This window comes from Chelonus insularis, unplaced genomic scaffold, assembly GCF_013357705.1.
Source record: "Chelonus insularis isolate UGA/USDA-ARS -01 unplaced genomic scaffold, ASM1335770v1 contig_388_pilon, whole genome shotgun sequence".
NCBI classification, from domain to species: Eukaryota; Metazoa; Arthropoda; class Insecta; order Hymenoptera; family Braconidae; genus Chelonus; species Chelonus insularis.
Genome location: NW_023276544.1, coordinates 221,489 through 242,562, shown reverse-complemented (window position 1 = coordinate 242,562; position 21,074 = coordinate 221,489). Strand labels below are relative to the sequence as shown.

General features: G+C 29.5%; 1 protein-coding gene across 2 annotated transcripts in view; it reads right to left on the bottom strand.

Moving 5' to 3' along the window:
* Syn1 (Syntrophin-like 1) overlaps positions 1-21,074 on the bottom strand; it is a 201,833-nt gene that overhangs the window by 51,495 nt on the left and 129,264 nt on the right. For both annotated transcript variants that reach the window (XM_035084347.1, XM_035084348.1), the window contains one exon: positions 6,285-6,473. In XM_035084347.1, the coding sequence (XP_034940238.1) occupies positions 6,285-6,473 (189 nt within the window). The remainder of the gene's footprint in view (positions 1-6,284; positions 6,474-21,074) is intronic.

The following is a 21,074-nucleotide window of genomic DNA, read 5'->3' as shown; positions in this document are numbered from 1 at the left end:
AGAATCAGTTCAAAGGAATAAAACTCCAAATAGCAACAGCACCTTTCAACTGGATTTCAGGCACAATTGATTCGAAATGTCAGTGGCAATCAGAACGTTCCAGTAATTTAGTGAAGCAAGCTAGCAGTAATCTAAAGTAAGTTTTCAACCAATAGATCAGAGACAAAATATTCTTGTGATCAATATTAATGATATTTTTTTGTTTAGCATTATCAAGAAAATGGAGAACTTGAATGATCCATTGAGGTCTAAAAGTAATGTACCAGATTTGAAGAACACAATAATTAAATTTTCAATGTCTGATATGAAGAAAGATGCTGGACAAAGTATGGTACCATTTTTGGATGCTTTACCAGCTGAAACTAAACCAGCAGCTCCTCTTGGTGGTATTGGTTTATTCCATAAAGGCGCTCCAGGTTTTGGTGGCTTTGTTTCACCAAGGATATATAATGTAGACTTGACTGATTACATGAGGTTATTCAGAGCTAATTAATTTTCTTGCTTAGAAATAACTAATAATTGTGTAACTGGATTTGCTTTGAAATAATGATTGACTATACACTTGTATTCTATCAAATGAAACATTGTAAAAAATATTTATATTTGATTTAAATAAATTCATTTAATATGTAGTAATAATTGTTTTATTTTTATTTTTAATATAATTTCTAGAAAAAGCACTTGCAATATATCTTTCTTATTTCTCCACTAGCATTATCTTCTTTATTTAATCCTTTTTTTATTACACACTATTTATTTGACACTCCTTGTGTGTCTGGAGACGAATCGTCTTCGTGTGCACTGCACGTCCCAGACGAAACACGGCTTTCGACTTTCTATAAATCTTTAGAACAGAGGATATTCCACTGTCATGTTTGTATCTATCGAATATAACGAAACTTATTCACATGCTTTTTATTTTTGAGTTCATTTTAGGACCGTAGTCAGCAATAAAATACTTCCGTGTTGGAATATAAATGAAGAAAAAATAAAATTCTCAATGATGTAGAAAAATTGCTTTCATATTTATAAGAATAATGCAAGCTCGTAAAAGAGTATATTTGTGTATGAAGAAGCAAAAGATAAGTAAAGGATATGCCTAAGGGTAGATATTGTTTGGGTCAAGTTTGATGGATATGACCATCAAGTATAGATCAGCACCAAGTGGTTACTTTATAGAAGAAAAACTTAATAATACTTCTACTTTAAATTTAAAAGTATTTTTAAAATAAATTGAATTTTATTAAATATAGAAAATGATTCTGCTCAATTAAGTAATGAAGCTGATGTTGTTGGAATTTCATTCTAAATTTAGTCTATTTTTTGATGGTGTTGAAGTAAATATTAAAAGGGGATGATGGAGGGTATCTCCATGTCAACAACCTGAGATTCTAAAATGTCAAACGATCGACGACATCTTTCCCACGAGAGTCGTTGAATTCTAAAGCAGAAGGTATGATTTTACCTCTTGACATTCCCTAAAGGGAATCAGTGAGATGGGATGGAAATATCGATACTTTCATTAATAAAATTCACTCTCACTATCGACAGAGAGAAGAGCAAGGGAAGAAAAGGGAAGAAAGTGTAGATGGTAGTAGAGAAAAAGAGAGAGGATCTTGTTGATCTATAAATAATAAATTAAGACCCCCAGACATTCAAGCACGATATCTCAATTTCCAGTACCACAGGAAGCTCTGCCCGAAGGCAAAGTAAAGGAACAAAGCATACAGGTATTGGATAAAGTTTAGCTGAGTTTGTGATAGAAACTAAGGAAGGAAGTTTTAAATACACGCCAAAAGTAGCTGGAAAATTTTCTTCCCTGACAGACTTTGCAAATATGAATTTATAATTTATATTTCTGTTTTATTTTATAATTTATTATGATAATAAACAGCAATTTATTTATTCCATCAATAGCTTCTTTCTTGTTGAATAAATTATTTCAATTTCTCTCTCTCTCTTATTTGGAAAATTGCTTGATTAAAAGAATAATAATAATAAATTGTAAGATTAGTTCAGGAGGGCTTGAGCTTCGAATAATTATCAAGACATCAAGGTTGAATTTCCAACTCTGAATAGAATGTAATTATCCAGAATTACAAATAATAATGATCATTGAACTATTAATGAAGGTAATAACACGATATAATATTGGTATTTTCTATTGCAGTACTATTACTAATGAGTCTATATGCTATCGAAAAGCTGGGTTCATTTAGTTTGTAACAATATATTACTGAGTGTTCTTTGATCTAAAGTATTTTCCCCAATGTGCAAAATTCCTCTTTGATTGAACAACATACCAATGTAATTAATCATATTTAATGAATATTATTAATCAATAGTAATTGAGATCGTGTCTGATGTAATAATTATGTAATATGAATCCATTTTTATTCATTAATAATTTAAAAATTATGCTAGACCATCTTAAGAACAGCTGATCCAAGTAGCAGTTACTAATAATGGCTTGGTTAGTTTAAGCTAAGACAGACCTGATTAGATTTACCCAATCAAAATTCTGCTGGGAACAGAATCAGTTACTCGAGATAGATTACATCATCATGATGTTACCAACAATTCAAATATGCATAAGACTGTTTATGCAGCAGAGAAGAAAAATGAAAATTAATTGATGAATATGATAACTCCGAGATATTTATTTTTATTTAGGTTGAAGGGTCAAGTAATTTTGAATAAAATATTTAAAAATTTTCAACAAATCCTAAAATATTTATGTGACTAAAGAAACCCCATAAAATCCTAGCTTCAACGTCCAAGTTGTTACCAGGGTTGACCTAGGATCAAAATGATTTTGCATAGCTGAGTTTCAAACGGGTTTTCCAACTTGCTAGCAACTGAGAAAAGTGTGACATTCCTGGTCGAGTTAAGGTCAAACTTCCAACGTAGAATCCAACTGAAATAGAAGCTGATTAAAAATGGTCAGGATGTTGAAGTGATACAAAATGAACATCTACCTAGCATCATTGAAATAATGGCATGGATTATTTTTAATCAAATGAATGACTTGATAAAATATCCAATTAATTATACCATTAATTATTGATGTTATATAATGAGGAACAATTTAATAATACTTTGGAATGAATCAATTAGACAATAAATAATTAAATAAATGGAATCCACAAATATTATAATGACAATAAATAAAAACAAATAATGAATGAGCTTAATAATGAATATTGCTGATTAATATAAAATACAATCATATATTACAAATAGTGTGATTAAATTATGGAATGTTTTGTTTCATGAATGACGATAAAAAGTATATTGGTAACGTCTACAATTACTAGTCTGATTAGAATGATTGATTGACAATAACAAGTTCAATGGTAAATATTCAAACCTGGTGAAAGCATAAACAAAGTTCAGTGGGTGTATCTTTACTTGTATACATGTGTTGCTAATGTCAATTACAACAGGTATGCAACGTTGAATTCTACCACATTGCAAAATGTAATTATCTTCGTTCGTTAATCATGTGGAGGTGTAACCATACACAAACGATAACAACCTAGTTAGCCTTATATTACTTGAACACGTGATTACATCGTATCATTGAGATACTAATTAAATCTGTACGAGTTTACGTTGTACGATAAATATTTCTATTGTTATCGTTTTTATCTCCAAGTCCAGGTGTAGTTATTTACAAAGAATTAGATTTTTTCCAGCTTGATTATCATCAATGCACGCACTTAAATGATTGTTAGGTGAAACAATAGTTGTACTTGGTAATTCAAACTGAAGTAATAAAATTCTTTTTGTTGTATAATCATGTAGATGGTTTTATCTTTAACTATAAAAGACAATGACAATAATTTATTAAGTTTGTTAAAAAATTCCATCAGAATTAAAAAAAAATTCTCCAATAAAATTGGAGACAAAGATTGAAGTAGTAGAGAAGCAGCAAATTTAATCAATGTATCAAATGGAGGAATCTTCATATCAATTACATCTAATCAAATTAACTTTCTCTCTCTCTCTCTCTCTTATGACATAATTAAAATATTTCCACAAATTAATTGTTGCTAGGCACCATGAAAAGCTGTTAATTTAAACATGTATATAGCTGATTGAATGCCATAATAAACATATAAATTGACTCATCTATTGTTCAACTAATATCACATATAATCAAATGCTTGGATGTGAAACTAGTATTTTGATATTATTGAATTAATTTCCATCAATTTTATTATGACTTTATGTTAAAAGTAAATTAGAAGATATTCATAACTATAATTATATTAATAATAAATTAAATAAGATGTATTCGAACTTCAGACACTTTGAAATATCCTAGAAATCTAGGAATATTTATAAATTATTGTTTTTATTCACTAATTCAGAATAAAATTTAGGTCAGTATAGTACATTTAACGTGAACCTCTCAGCTTCTAAATATTAAATTACAGTCAAACTGATAATTAATGGAAATGATTAATAATATAAATTAAATGGATAATATTAGCAGTAAGTTGGTGAAAGATTGTTCATCACTTATATTACTTGAAAAAGTCAATACCATGATAACTAGAGGAACTTATTAATAACGAGCATTAACCAATATTTAATCAGTAATATTTTGGAGATAAATTAGATAAAAGAATCTCATAATTTGAGTAATAATGAATTGTAATTCTAGAGGTTTATGAAGATCCAGGTATCAGAGAAGCTAAAAAGCAAGAGGTCAAAGTGTTTTAGGTTTCACAACAACAGCAAAACTGATACCATTTATAAAATAACTAGAAAGATTGTTCTGGAGAATTTCCAAGCACTTTTCCCTGCTACTCTTCAGCCCTCTATTGCAGATAGTGTAGGCAGCCTTGATAAAATGGATAGAAAGGTTACTTTAGCATGGAAACCAATTTCACCTTCACATTTCCAACCTCCCTACTCTTCACTTGATACCCCTTTCCCTTTTTATCCTCCCTTTAGTTCTTTTATTTTTAAATAAAACCAAAATAACCAATTTTTTCTCTCGAAAAATTAAGAAAAGTATTTCATCGATGGAGGATGTTTAAAAATCATAAAAAATTCTAGTATAAAGAGCGTTGAAATATGTTTCTAACGAATCGCTTTCCGATAAATTGTGAAAGGTGAGAAGAGGTAGTTTATATGCAGAAAAAAGCTATATATGTTGATATATCAGTTGACTTGATCGTCTTGTTCACCTATTGGTAGATGGTCTATGTGATATCTCTTGAGTTCAAGTAGATGGTTCGACTTATACACCACGAACTAGTTCTTGAATTTTGTACATGAGAAAGAGGTTGTCTATGGGTTGGAAAATATCACTATGTAAACGCACACGAGATCTAGAGGAACGACAAAAGTTAAACGAAAAGCTTGCAAGGACTTTTTAAGGAGACGAGTTGAGATACAAGAAGAAGATACAGCACGTCGTTGATTGCTTTTCTTCAACCCTCTCTTACTTCTCATGTCTTCTCTCAAGCTTTCATTCGCTTGACTCACGTTTTTGCTTTTGTTTCTCAGTAAATTAAGAGAAGAATTAAGAGCCCTACCAATAAAACCTCAATAAAAATCGATTATTTACAGTTAACTATATTTTGCTTTAATGGGTTAGGTAGTTAGCTTTTATTTTATTTGTTATTACTCTAGAAATGTTTGGAAATTTTTGTCATTCTCCAAGTATGGAGAATTTTCTTTCATTTATTTCGCTCTACATTCTTTAATTTTCATTACAGATTAATTAATTCAATAATTAAAAGAACTTTTTTTAAATTTTGAATAATAAATTTCATTTTGAATTATAAATTGATAAAAAGATGTTTTTTTGTTCTTCAGCTTTAAGATTGAAGAAATAATAGATAGTTTCACTGTTATGTTATGTAATAAATGACTCAATACCAACTAATCTTGGTGCTACAATAAAAATTGTAGCTTCAACAACCCAGAAGACCAGGATATAGATAGAATATTTTTCATACTTATTTAAAACTATCTTCTTCAAAGTTAATTATCTGTAAATGTAATGCTAAAAATGTATATTCTTTTTCAAAACAATTTTTTAAAATTACCAGAATATATTTCATAATTTTTATAGCAAGAATAATTCTCTCTAGTGTCGCAAACTCACCACTAGTTTTAATCATCCAAACTAAGCACTTAGTATCTTCCTTAATGAATAAAAACAGCTGTACTTACTTCTATTGAAAGCCACATAAAGCATGAATATTTTAAACATTACATCAGAAGTGTAGAAAAATGCAGGATGAAACTTTTGCTTTACTCACCAGGATCAGTAGATGGATGAGCTCGTGTAAGTCTGCACAGTTGTAAGGGTAGATAACGTGTGTCCGCTCTTGGGGGTGACTTGGGTGGGGGTGGAGTTATACTTAAAAAACCTCGTTGGAGTTCCCAACCAACTTCTTGAATGATGGAAGCCTTCCTGAAGTATGGTGTAACTTCACGTAGATATTTAACTGCAAAAAAGAAATTTCTTTTTTTTTTATTCTGCAAAATTTTTATAATTAACATAATCTGAACGAATTTTCGCAATAATTATTCAATTTCAATGAATATCCAGTTAATTTGATACTAATTTATTCAAAGTTCAGGTTTCATTGAAATAAAACATGATTATTTACGTAATAAAAATATATTTTAATCTTGCAAAACATATTATGGGAAATAAAATATCAATTAGCGAAGAGAATAATCGTTAAGCTGAATGCACTATGTAAATACGATATTAAAATCCTAAATACCTTCTCTATATGTAATCCATTTGAATAATTATCGCTTCCTCATTGCAAAATTTGCTTAATCCTCTCTCGGTTTACATCAATTAACAAGAAAAAAAGACTTATCATTCTATAGAGGGCAAATTAGAAGCTCAGCAGTATGAATGTTTGATCAACTATTTAATTGGAACATTTTCTGTATAAAGGAATCAGGAATGAGTGGTGAGAGTTTTACGAGTGGTGAAACTATTTCTCAAAAGTGTTCAATCAAGGCAAGAAATGGTGGTTGAGGTTGAAATTGGTCTTACTAGTGAATTTATGACTATTTAAAAATAAATTGGTGCATAATGTGTTGTTCTAATACCATAAACTGTTGTAGGTAAAATGGGAACACTTTCTGAACGTTAGTTGAGAGCTATAACAAGTGAATTTAAAGCTTAAAGTAGCGGTAGTATACACCATTTACCAAAAGCTTCGTACACTTGGAGTCCAAAAGCTCTCTCACTCTCTCATTGTGCTTTTCCGGATGGGGTTGTAGAGCAAGTATTGCTTACTTGCCGGAAATTTGGACAAAGAAATGTCCTCTAGGTAGAAAGCGAGGACACATAGTAGCTTCTAAGAGATAAGCTGATAAGCTTTTATGACTAGGATTATTTATTACTCAAAATTCCAACGCTTTATGAAGAGATACACTTGGTATGTATGACTATTAAATTCCAACGCTACTGAGTATAATCAAGCCTCGCGATATGAGAGTAAAATGTTGTCTGTTGTACTCTAATACCAAACTGTGAATATCCTACATTATGTAAATTACAGAAATGAGCTGAAATATTTATTAACATCAAGTAAAATTTTCATAAATAATTTTTGTCTAAAATAATATTGTACTGATTAGTGATATTTTACAGTAAAATCTTTTTAAATTCATTTATTAACTCACATGAAATTATTTTAGAAAAATAAATCTTCATTAATGTGATGGCTTTTGACGTTGACTTTAATTGAAATTGTAATTAAGAATACTAGTGTTAAAAAATATAAAAGCATTCCAGACAAAATATCATCATCACTAGTAAAATTGAAAATCTTTTTACTTGAAAAATATTTTTACTTTAAATTCTTTCACAAAATAATTTCATTAATTAAATAGTTTATCAAATATTCAAGAAACTCATAAAATAAATTTATTTGCTTTTATTAAATATACCATGTAATATTAATTCAAAATTATTATTATAAACAATCTATTTCTTATGGCAGTTGACATCTTTGTAATAAATTCTATTAAACCTAAATTATCTAATTTAATAATTAATTAGAAATACACTGCACATTCTTCGAGCGCACAGTTTCAAGTCGACAACGTAAAAAATTTTTTAATTTTAATTTTTATTCATTTCGAAAATTTAAAAATAAAATTGACCAATCAACGCACGAATAAAATATTTACGCTTTTCTGATTGGTCGATTTAATTGTGTATCCTTTAATTATTGTTTTTTGGTATTTGTTACGGTAATTTAAAAATATTTTTCGTTATTATCATTATTAAATTGTAATCTTTATGATTTTATAAAAAAAAAATATTATAAATATTTAATTATATTCACACAAACGATTTTTGTAATTGTATCTCTTTGCCTGACAGTGAGTTTCAATAGATAGGATTAAATAAACTCAAGACTAAGATCTTAATGGTTCATTTATTTCTAGCAGGTTGACTATGACTGATCCAATGTCAAACCAAAAATGATCAATAATAGTCTTCTGCTAGGGATATCATTTTTGGAACTATCAAAAATCATTTCAACATATTTAAATTCATTAAAATATTATTTTAACTTTAATACCTTTAATAACCTGATTATTAACTTTTATCCACAATAAAATTGACTTGAATTAATTTTTCCCCATTCACCATGGACCTTTCAATTAAAAAAACATCGATTTTCGAATTACCATTCCTGCAGCATGTTTTTTTTTTTACAACAAAAACATATCCAGGTATTCATGAGTACTGGGGAAAATATTGTATCAATTACATTGTAATCTCTTTTAGTGAAGTATTAATATACGATTCAACATGAATTGAGAATAATTGATGTGATTGGTTTACTTTGATATATGTATACACCATACCAATAGATATATGTATACATGTATATTTTTCAATGATTAATATTTTATGTAATACACTACGTTGTTGAATAATGTGAATATAGGGGCTCAGAGTATTTATCTTCTGATGTGCTCCAATATATTGAATTGACCACTACTCCGTGGAATGTTGGAATTGGCTATAAATTCCCACATCATTCGAGTACTCTTATCCAACTAATTCAACCAAATGAGTCAATATTCTCCAATATCTGCCACTTGGTAATCTATTCTTGTTTATTTTATTTCTTGCTCATTTCCAATATTATTTTATTGTTATTACCAATTTCATAATAAATTTGGAAAGATTCTTTCCAAGATAACATTGATTATCTATTCCAATAATAATAATAACAATAAATAGGTTCATTTGTTTATTTTCTTTTCATTCAGCACTGGGAGCATTGAACTGGTTAATATGAATGAAACCAATTGGGAAAGAGTTTGTTTTATTAATCAATAAATCAAATCAAAATCAAAAAAAAAAACATGTTTTAATATTTATTTTCCAAGTCTGTTTGTAATAAAAATGATATGATCTCAGGTACCAATAGCTGGTACAGTTGAACCAGGTCTTGGAATGTTGGAATTTTTATTAGATTAATATAAATTCTAGCATGATAAGGGTTGAAGTAGCAGCGTTGGAATGTATAGCAATCAGTTTAACATAGAACATTCACGACAAATAGTTGTGACTAAAATAGGTGGACATATAGCTTTGTCTATAGCATCACCAATCTATACCTTTTTATACCAGATTACCTAGGGATGGATACTGGATATGTGGTGTTGCTAGACTACATGTAATTGTCTACATTTCAATAAGGTCTGAGTTCCTGGTTATGGATTAAATTATTCTCAAATAATTTAATCGTGAATTTTTTGCTTTGCAGTTCCTTGGTAGAAACAAAAAAGATTGATCCATTTTTAGCTTGGTATTAGATTAAGCTCAATTAAGAATGAACCAACTTTCATTTTTACCAGTGATATTTATTCAGTCAACGTTCCAAGTATGGATATACAACAAGGCTGTCATTGAGACTGATATGAAGTCATCATGCACTCAATCATGACTGGATGATAATGATATTTACTTGGTAGATCCTACTAGGGATATTTGGCAATGAACATCAGGTTGAATTATTGTGATTTATTAATTATTTAGAATTACTTTCACGTTTCAGAATGACTTGAGATTGACATTTAACTTTTTTTTTAAATCTAAGAAATAATGAAACAAGTCTACAATCTTTTTCCTTTCTTCAAATCAACTCTTGTGATCTTTAACACTTCTTCCAAGTTAAATTTAAATTTTAAACCGATCTGATATCTAAAAAATAGCAAAGTTTATAATAATTTGATTTCTCAGTTGGAACCTTATTTCTCCGTCCATTACCACATTTCCTCAATTCAAAATGCTACTCGGAAATAAGGTGCAATAAATTTGTGGTTGATGTGGGGGTAGGAGGTAGATACACACATTGCAAATGAAAATTGAATTGACACATAAAAATATACGTAGGGAAGACGTGAGTATACTACAGCAAATTTCGATAATTTTGCGATCGAAACGAACGTCGTTCGCAATCGTCCCACACCGGCAATTTGTCGATTCGATCGGCGCTAGCGATAACGAAATTTCCGATGCCGAATAATCCAAGCGAGCACGCGAAATGAATTCGATGTGCAACGGAATATTTCAACATCCTCTTCCTCTCCTCCCTAGCACCCTACCTCCCCCTCATACCCTTTCTTTGTCTCTGTTTCTCTTTATATATGTTCCGACACTGATAGATGTATGTAAAATTGATATACAGACACACATTTCGGCAGAAAAGTAGTGGTGAGTGGTGCGTTGCATGATATAGTCGACTGGTAATATGGTTTAACATAGACGGCTAGATAATTCGTTGATTTGAGCTTGATAACAATTCTATTGGAAAATTGCCAGATATTTGTGAATATGTGTGGAGACTTTCTCATGACGTGATGAACCTGTGACTCATTTAGATAAAATGAACATTGAATTGTATTATATACATTTTATTAAGTTATTCGTTAATTAAATGCAACTCAGCAATAATACCACCGCAGAAAATGATTATCGATTATTCACATAAATACAATGGTATTTTATCATTATACATTAATCTTGTATCCGGCAACAACATTTTTATCCCGAAATTTTGTTTATTTTTCCAACTCATACCTTTATAGAGACAATGTGACCATTAAAACCGCCATTTTATGTTAATCTGTAGTAATTAAAATTGTATGATTTTTAAATCTACTTCTGTTATTGTTAATAGTCTTGATTATATTAAGCCTTAATTATCCCTGATCATTATCTAGCTTATTTATAATGCTATTAAAATATTATAATGCTATTAAAATAATCGTTATTAACATGAATGTTTCCGATTTATAATAAACTGGACCGATGGAGAAAAATGATTACTATGCTAATAGAAGAAATTTGGGATTGTTAAGGCTTCTAGACTGTTAAAAAATACTTTATATCATGGATTATATAATTTGCCTTATAAATAATTTATAACCTCCATTAGGTGGCGCTGCGAACGCCGGTTGAAATAGTGCATTTCCCACCTAGGGAGGGAAAGTAGTCTAGCGCAAACCACATGTAAAATTAAACACATGGTTTAAGCTGGTTTAACTGTCCTCCTTAAGACTGAATATGATTTTTCGTCATACCTGCATGGAAAGTTCAACCCCTCTTGAATGGAAAAGTGAACTTTCCACACGAGTATGACAAAAAAATTTTTTTTTCAACTGCAAAGAAATATTTCTTTACGATAAAACAATATTTCTTCATTACGGGCTTTTTTTTTTATCATAAAATATTTTTTAACAATAAAAAAACATTGATATTAATAATAAATAAATTATTTTTTAACAATAATACATTGCTTCTATCAGTGTAAAATTTTAGTTTAAAAATAAAAAGTTAATGCTAGGTATTATGTTGGAGAGAAGTATTTTTTTTTAGGAAGTAATGTCGAATTGTGGTATCAGCAACGTGTGAAAATGGCAGCAGATTAGTGAAAATCACGCGATGGTATGAGGAGAAGAAAGAATAAAGTGAGGTGACGGATTGAGGCTGCCTCGGAATTTCGACCGCAGAGAAATCGTTTTCCCGTTGAGTGAAAGAACAAGTTCTCGTAAAGCTAGACACCAGAATTTTCGTACCTGTACCACAAGCTAACGAAAACCGAAGCGTTTAATCGATCAGAGCTTATCGTTGCAATCCTGAGACCTGCAGAGGAAAGCAAGATAGAAAAAAAAAAAGGTAATCGAGATCACCGACAACTTCCTCAACCTCGTTTCTTCTTTATTTTCGGTTAACGAAGGGAAGCTTTGAGTCACCTTTTTTTTTGCTATTTTTCTTGAAATACCCTAGTGCGACGCCTGTTATTCCACTCTGGTCTCTTGATTCTGGCTCTCGAGAGAAATTACTGACGATTACCACCACGATTCCGTCCACAATTCGAATTCAAGAGCTTTCCGAGCCAAGCTCTGTCAATCCAACAAAGAGATTCTCTTTTAAACAGGAAACAATACAATTAAATTGTTCAACCAATTGCGTGGATATTTCTTTTGTTACTTGTTTTGTTTATACGATCAACGACAAAGACATTTTTCTATTGATTGATCAACCATTGACAACACCTTCCAGCAAAGTGTTTTAGTTTAATTCACTAGAGTATTTTTGTTGTTAAAAGTAAACCATTTATTACTTTTTATCTTGATGAATTTATTCAATTGTAAATATTTTTATTAGTAAAGTGGAAGTAATTTTTTAAATAAAAATTACTTAACTATTCGTAATTGTTTACAAATAAAATAAAAGAATTAAGATAAAAAATTATTTACAAAAAATTTCAATCAATTAGTCATTAATTTATTAAATGTTCATTTATGTTACAGGTTACAGCTTTGGTTTTACTAGAGTTTTAATTTTTCTCCCCTCATTTCCATTTGAGGAATGAAATCATGACGTTGTCGAATGGTATTTTTGAAATTCCAAAGGAAAAGGATAAAGAGAAACACATTATTCAAAAGGTAAAAGGTCTTAACAGCCTTCAACAATCTCGAATCTGTGGCAGGAGGGATTCTCGAGGGCGTAGTCTCGTCGTCGAGGGAATCGATACCGCAATTTATCGTTCACCGAGATGCAACCAAGCAGACCACCGGTGGCTGTTTATTCCACGACTTTAAAGGTAACTGTTTGTTTACCTAAAGAACCAGTCTAAAAAATTCACAAACAATTGTCAACATCTATTATTCGGTCTAGTTATTTGAATGACATTCTATCATGACCGAATTTTCTGGAGTCTCGAAATGTAAACATGATTAAATTATAATCGATTTCAGATATTACTTCCTGTATATCCTGAGCTAATTAAAGGATTACCTTTCATTATTCGTATTAAAAAGAAAAATTAATTTGTTTGGTAATTACCCAAATTCTCACATCGAATTTGGGTATTCCAAAAGCCACCATTTTGAATTAAATTTATTTAAATTTAACAAATCTTTTTTATTCTTTAAAGGTTGAATTAAACTTTGATTAAATTATTTGAAGTATTAATCTACTCAGAAGAATAAAGGTAAAATTGAAGAAATCATTTTCGAAATAATTCATTTCAAGATAGTTTCCTCATTTGAAGAATATTCCATTTTCTGATATAAATAAAGTTTGAATATTTCTAAATATTTTATGTCGCCTCACTTCACTTCGCTTAACATTATTTTATTCTTCTTCACTTCACTCGATTTGTTTCTTTTTTTTTTTTTATTGAAAAGAACATTTTTGTTCAATTTTAAAATATCACTGATCATTTTTTAACAGTTTACTTCTACCATTTGAGATTTGAAAAAAAAAAACTTTGTTATTGAAAAAGAATTATAAATATTTTATGTTTTTATGAGTAAGAAAGAGTTGAATGCAATTATTGTTATTAAAAAAATTAAAAAAATCATAATAATTTATCTGTAGTTATTTTTTTATCTTGAGAATACTTTTGCGAGATAAGTAATAATGATTTCTGAAAAATCAATGATTAAAAGTCTATACTGCTGTCATTTTACATGAGCGTCATTCCCGAGAGTGACCGTGGTTTTTAGATTCGACGAAGGTAGTTTAGATAAAAGAGAATGATATTCCAAGAACGCTTTCGTCGGCCGCCCTGGGACCAATATCGCTTCGAACTCTACTGAACGAATCGCAATAGCTTTAAGCCCTTTCCCTAGCGAAAACCCATTTTACTTTTTCCTTTACATTTCTTTCATTTTATTTTTTATTCCTATTTCCATTTTTTTTTTTATTCTACCAAGCGTATCCTTTTTTTTTCCTCCTCCCAACTCCCAATGCTGACAATAATTTTGTCCAGAAAATTCAGTACTACATTAAATTCATTTCTCGCGTTTATTAAAAACATTAAAACTTTTCAACAAAAAATAAAACACATTAAAAGTTATTTTGTGCTTCTCAATAAAATACGAAAACTAAAAGTAAAAGAAGAAAAAAAAAAAAAATTAAAACATGAGGATAAAATTAATATGACGAGTTTGCTTTCACAACCATGGAAATATAAACGAGTACGTGATAACTTTGATAAATTTCAGACCTTCAATAAAAAGGTAGCATGTTATGGCTAAATTACTTGCTAGATGCTTCAACTCAAGAGAAATAGAAGTGTAGAGTGGGATAAAACCAATGAAAAGATAGAAAGAAGGTGGATGAAAACATCACAGACATAAACTAACTTAGAATGACCAACGAAACAGGTCATGACAACACAACTCCTCTTTCACCTTTTACATTACATAACAGTGCTGCAGAATATCAAGCTAAAAATGCACTGATAAAAATTGGATAAATAAACTTGACAAACTCCTTTTTATAACTATTGTCGAACAAAGCAAGGAGTAACATTAAAAAGTTTCAGATGTACCTAACTGAGAACTAAGATAAAAGACGTTAATGCTCGATATTATACTTGAGCTTGACTTTAGCTAATATTTAAGAAGGTTTTTCTGCTATTGATAAAAAAAAATAACCTGGAAAAATATATAAATTTTATTTGTATTGTTATGAGACTTAATATAATCCTGTTTAAAAATTCCAAGTGTTTTTATAAGATTAAGTTTATCTTTATGAAAACAGTTGGTAGATGAAAAAATATCTCTGAATGTTCAAGTAAGTTCTCTTGCAATGAATGAAAATCTTATATAAAACCATTTTAAAGTTTTCTTTAATGTTTTACCATTTGTATTACCCTTTTTAGATTGACAGATACCAAGTTCATTTATTATTTTCATCAACTTTTATAGAATTACATTCTACTAGAGTGTTGAAGTTTAGTGATTTAATATTTAATATTGTTCTTTTTTTTTTTTTTAAATAAAATACCACCACTTATTTCAATCGATACTTTTTCCAGTATATTTTCTGTGTGAATTCAAACACACTGGTGTAGATGTGACAACAGTTTCGTCCAAGAGTGTCTCAAGACGACTGGACAGATTTTATCAGAAACCTTTTATTCGCTATATCCTAGGATATCTCACATCAGAAAGAATTTCCAATAAAATCGGTTAAGCTGCTCCTCAAATTATTCAAGAAACGTGAAATTTTTATTTTTAAATAAAAAAAAAAATTATAAGGTTTGAAAATAAAATTGAAGATAAAATTTTTATTGTAATATGAAATGAAAATTTTTGTTAGATAAATAATGAACAATTTAATCCTATTATGATTGTATTTGTTAAATATTAAACGAATTATATTGAACCAATTATTTTTTTTACTATAATCTCCATATTTCCACGTTCACTATATTTTTCTTTAATCCATCAGAATGGCTTGATCAATCTGGTTTGAAATCTAATCAACTTTGTACCTCTTCCAGAAGTATTAAATTTGAGGATTTGAATTAAACTGATAGTCTATCTACTTATTATCATGATAGTATTTTATATTTTCTTTTTTATTTTTATAATAGTATTGATGATATTTTTTTCAAAAATCTCCAGCTCGATTATTTATGTAATATTAAAAAATAAATATCTGAGTAAAATATTACATGATTTTAATAAAATAGAACACATTCAGAAGCTTAAAATCTTTAGTTTAAAAAGTCATAGATATAATTTATAATTTTTTTTTATCATTCTCTAATGTTCTGCAAAAAATATAAAAATCTACGATTTTTATAGAGTTTAAATGCATCCATCAAGGGAAAAATTTATGCAAAATATCTGAGCTGAAAGCTTCTACATTGCTAGTTGTAATGTTTTGTTGGAATTTCTAGTTTTATTCTTTATCAGCTGTTGAACTAAAAAAATACCTAAAGTTTAGAATGATTATCACTTGAATCTGGATAAATAATTATTTTTATAATTCTTCAAAGCTTTAATTTTTAAATAAAAACTGTCATACATGAATTTGGAAATGACTTCATATCATCAAAAGCTTCTAAAATTAATTGAATCTATTAAATATTTATTGAAAAAATTTTTAATAATTCATAGGAATATTTAACAAAAAAAAAATGACATCTGTCTTGCTGAAAATATTAACGAGCTTTTCAAATGAATTTATAAATGTGATTACTAATTTGTTGTTGTAAATAAGTAATTACATTTATTTATTTACAAGTAACAGACTTAGAATAGTCAATTAATCAATAAATTAATTAATTAGCATTTAATTATTATCTTGACTGATTTATTTTAACAAAGTCTAATGATTTTTTATTTTTATGCTAGACAAATATACCTGAAGATCTACTCATCAGCTCTAAAGAAGCTTAAAAATCTAGTTCATCAAGATTGGTGACTGAGGTCTTTGTATCCAAGATCCAAAAAATCAAAGGTATCATCATGATTAATCATCTTTCATCAAAGATAAAAAGTAAACTCTTGCACATAATTCATTCATTTGAACGTCAGTACAATATGATAGCAGCTGAACAAGAATTTGCTCTAAGCAGAACAGGTAAAAAATCTTGAGATCACAAAGACTAAAAGTCCAGCATTAATTCTAGAGGGAATAAATGGTGCATAGATGCATGGTCCTGTTGGTAATAAAGCTTTCAGGCTCATTCTCATGTGACATGGATAATGGGAAAAGGATCTGTAGGATCAACTACTGATACACACATACAGACTGGTGTAGGTTTTAGATATAGACGCATCTCCATAAACACAAATGCATCAACGTGTCCATGACATAGGCGTTCGCGCACGAAAAGCTCGACGTCAAAATGTACGTCCGTCGAATATCAACGTCCACTCTTGTTAGACCTTTAAAACTCGAAGCACGTTGCACGTAATAGATACCCCACTAGTAGCATCAGGAGTTGCTCATCCACGTTTTCACTCCCACCAATATCCAAAGGATTACCCTGGTCTCTATGCGTATTCCATGGTCTAGAGTTCACAAGTGGGCGTACGATAGTTCGACACTACAAACCAGTCATTGATCGTTTTCCATTGCTCTGCTGTATTCTCTAGAGAACCCAATCTACGTGCTAACGTTAACTAACCATCATCTAGACACAGTTTAAAGGTGCGTGTAAATCCATTAAGCGTTACATTAGTGTTAAAATTTAATCAAATGTTTTCCAACTTGAAACAACGCATTTTCTTGTTTTCCCTCAACTTCCTTCCGCTTTGAGCAGTTGAATTAAAGCCACTACTAATTTATTACTCTGTGAAATACCAACATTCACGCCACTTAAGTCTATTTTTGTTTTGAATAGATACTTGACTGGGTGGAAATAATCCTAAATGTTCATCTAATATCACCTTTTGAATGAATGCTCATCCTTTAAAATAATTCCCAACTTTAAATATCTGTTTTGTATACTTTCAAAATAACTCCAAGCTAAGTACCAATCCTAAATTAGATTTTGTCATTCTTTTTCAAATTTTTATTTTATCTTGAATCATCAATGATGTGATTATATTGTGGGATCAACTTTAATCATTTTCAAGCTCCAATAACTTCAAAACTATTGATGTTATTAAGAATAATGTTTTGATATCTTCTGGAGTAATGTTTACACTCTTCAACATAGTTTTGATACTCTTCTCATTCAGAAGTTAGATAGCTTAAGACTTGGTTAATGATTATGCTATTTGTTTGTCACAAAACATTCATATTTAACTGAAAGATAAAAATATATTTCACCATAAAACCTTGATCCCATAATCTTCTGCTACACAAGATTGTTAAAGACGTCATTATTCATCTATTTTATAAATTAAAACATAGACGGGATTAATTCTTGCAGCTTTATAACGTCGATATTCTTACAACACTGACGACTTTATTTCTCATTTTCTAATTAAAACATAATATTCATCTTTCTCCATTACATTTTATAAGCCATTATTCTTTAATGTTGAAGACTCATAAAAATTATTTAAATATCCTCAGAATTCAATTATCACTATTATTCTCATTTAAAATAAATTCTTATTCTTGCATCAATTTATTCAAACTGTATAATTGAAAGTACTTCTTTATAAATAATTAAAAATTTTCATCACATTTAATACAATTGAAATAAAAACTAATAGCTTTTGTTCTAGAAGTATTTAATAAATTTGAAAAGAAGAAAAAAATAAAATAATTTTCTTTGTCTAAAATAAATAAAATAGAGATTATTTTGTCATGCATTAGCAATAAAGTACCAAGCCAATAGTGTACAAGTGAGAGAGTCAGGTCAGAATTGCAAGTTTGTTCACCAGTCACGTACAGGTGCATCATTTGCCATGGGTTTCATACTGGCCATAACTCCATGGATTGGTCTTGCCTAGCCCCCCTAGCTAGCTCCAAGATAATCTAAGTCTTTTTATCCGTCTTGGCCATGAGGAAAAAAAATATATACACTTCTGGCATTTCTTCATACTTTATTCTCCAAAGATGTATAGAGATATAGAGGAGGATCAATTGAATGTTACGTATTCAGGTTGCATAAGTATTTCCTTTGTGAAATCAATTAGGAATGCTTGGAGACTCTACCAGGCTTTAAGCTTCTGCTAGTGTTGAAGCAAATATATAGGCTCCAATTGAGATTGAATAGGTCGAAAATTCATTCATCAATTGACAGAATGAAGGGTCGAATTCAAACGAGACAAAGGGAGACAAGGGTACAAATTGAGTGTGACTTTTGTGGTGACAATAGAGCAAAAAATCTCTTCTAGAGAATCAAGTGAATTAAATTATTTATCAAGATGAATTTCATCTTAAGAGAAAGATAAGAAGAAAAAGATCAGTCAAGATGTGGTTTTATAGCAGAACTTACTTACTTGATCATTAAGTTAATTTTTTCCTTCAAATATTCTTCAACTATTTCATTTTTTATATTTAAAAACAATTAGTTTAATTGGAAGGTTTGTTTTCTTGAAGAATATTCAATAGGATTAACGATGTTCAGAATTAGATATATAATTTTATGAATACATTTAATCTCTTAGTGTCAATTCATTCCAACAAAACTGAATTTTCTCTCTAATTTATGCCATTAACTTTCAATAATTAAATTTAAATTCCGATATCACTCAAGGCTACATTAATTTTATTGCACTTGTTCGATGATACGTTCAGTAAAAAGTACATTAAAAGTGATATTTCATGTGACATCAATTTTCAATAGAAGTTGAATTGAGTGTTTAATCTTAAATCTTATCAAAAAATTATTCCAATTTTATGAAGTCATGTAAAAATGGATCCTCTATAGCCTCTTGAATATTTTGGAAATTCTGAATAATAGATTGAATCAGTTATAGAATTAAAAATAATTCAAACATAGATAAAAATAATAACTCTAAATGATCTGATATCTCATGAATACTTTTCAACCCAATAAAAATAAGTCGGCAAGTAATCTTATCTATTCCTGGTAGCACGTGAATCAAACCATTTCTGAATAAAATACAAATTGAAATCAGTTTTAGAATTGGAGGGTTAAATGGACCAGTTTGTGTTTTTCAGACAAAAGATATTCCTTTCGACTAGATTGTGCACTTTCTTTTTTTTTATTTTATTGAAATCGGTTCAAATGAAAGCTAACCTGAAGAAGAATACAGTGTTGGAGATTCTGATGAATAATGCTGATGTATTCAATCAAGAAGTCTGGTGTAATCTAGCAAAATGTCGAGTCGTAGCGAATGCAAGAGAAAAGGATAGACGTGATGAGAAGGAATGGTGGAGAAGAGAAGAAAAGGAAGTGCAGCAGAGGGTTGAAAGCCGAGTGAGCACGTAATACCTCTAGCTGCAAGGAATGCTATAGCCGACATATTGGATCATCATGGCTGGATACGATACAATCAGAATTCTACCTCTGCTGCAAAACCCATGCTTTCATGGGCGATGGTGCGTTCTCTATTAAATTTCTTGTAACGTAACGACCGCCAAGACAACAACTAAATGATGTTCAGATATAGCTAAGTAAATTGATCCTATATTACTTGAGATTAGTAGCATTTACGTGCTGGCATATCAATAATGCCACTGCTGGGGTTATGTCACTTTTTATTTTTTCCTTGGATATGGAGAAGGAAATCAAATATTCTAGTAAATCTTGCTGTGATATTGAAAAATATGAGTAAAATACCCTTGTAAAAAAGAACCAAATGCTTTGATAAAGTCAATATATTTATTTACCGATTTATGATAAAGTTGATGGTTCTAGAATTGAATTTCAAGGTTTTGATGCAGTTTTTTGTTTCAAGGTGTTGGAAAGCTTATTGATATTATTCCCACAATTTATAGATGTAGGTGACCAGGACAAGGAGAGTAAGAAACAAGTAATGAGCAAACTATCAATCGCTGGTTGTGATAAATAATTTAATTATTCATTCAAAATTAAGATCACTGATCAAGAAGTAGTATCCAAGTGACGAGTATGATATTGAACTCACCAGGTCATATCATGTTTGAAGCAAAAATTAATTAATCATTCATAAAGTGCTTATTCAAATAAAGAAAAAATAGTTATAGAAAATTAATAATTACTTGGAACAAGTTCAAAGTATACAACTAAATAAAACCCAGGAAATTGAAGACAAATTGATCAGGAAGAGAATATATTTTAAAACTTTAATTAGAATTTTTTACAAAATCAAACTTTTCTCTACATTGACTTTAT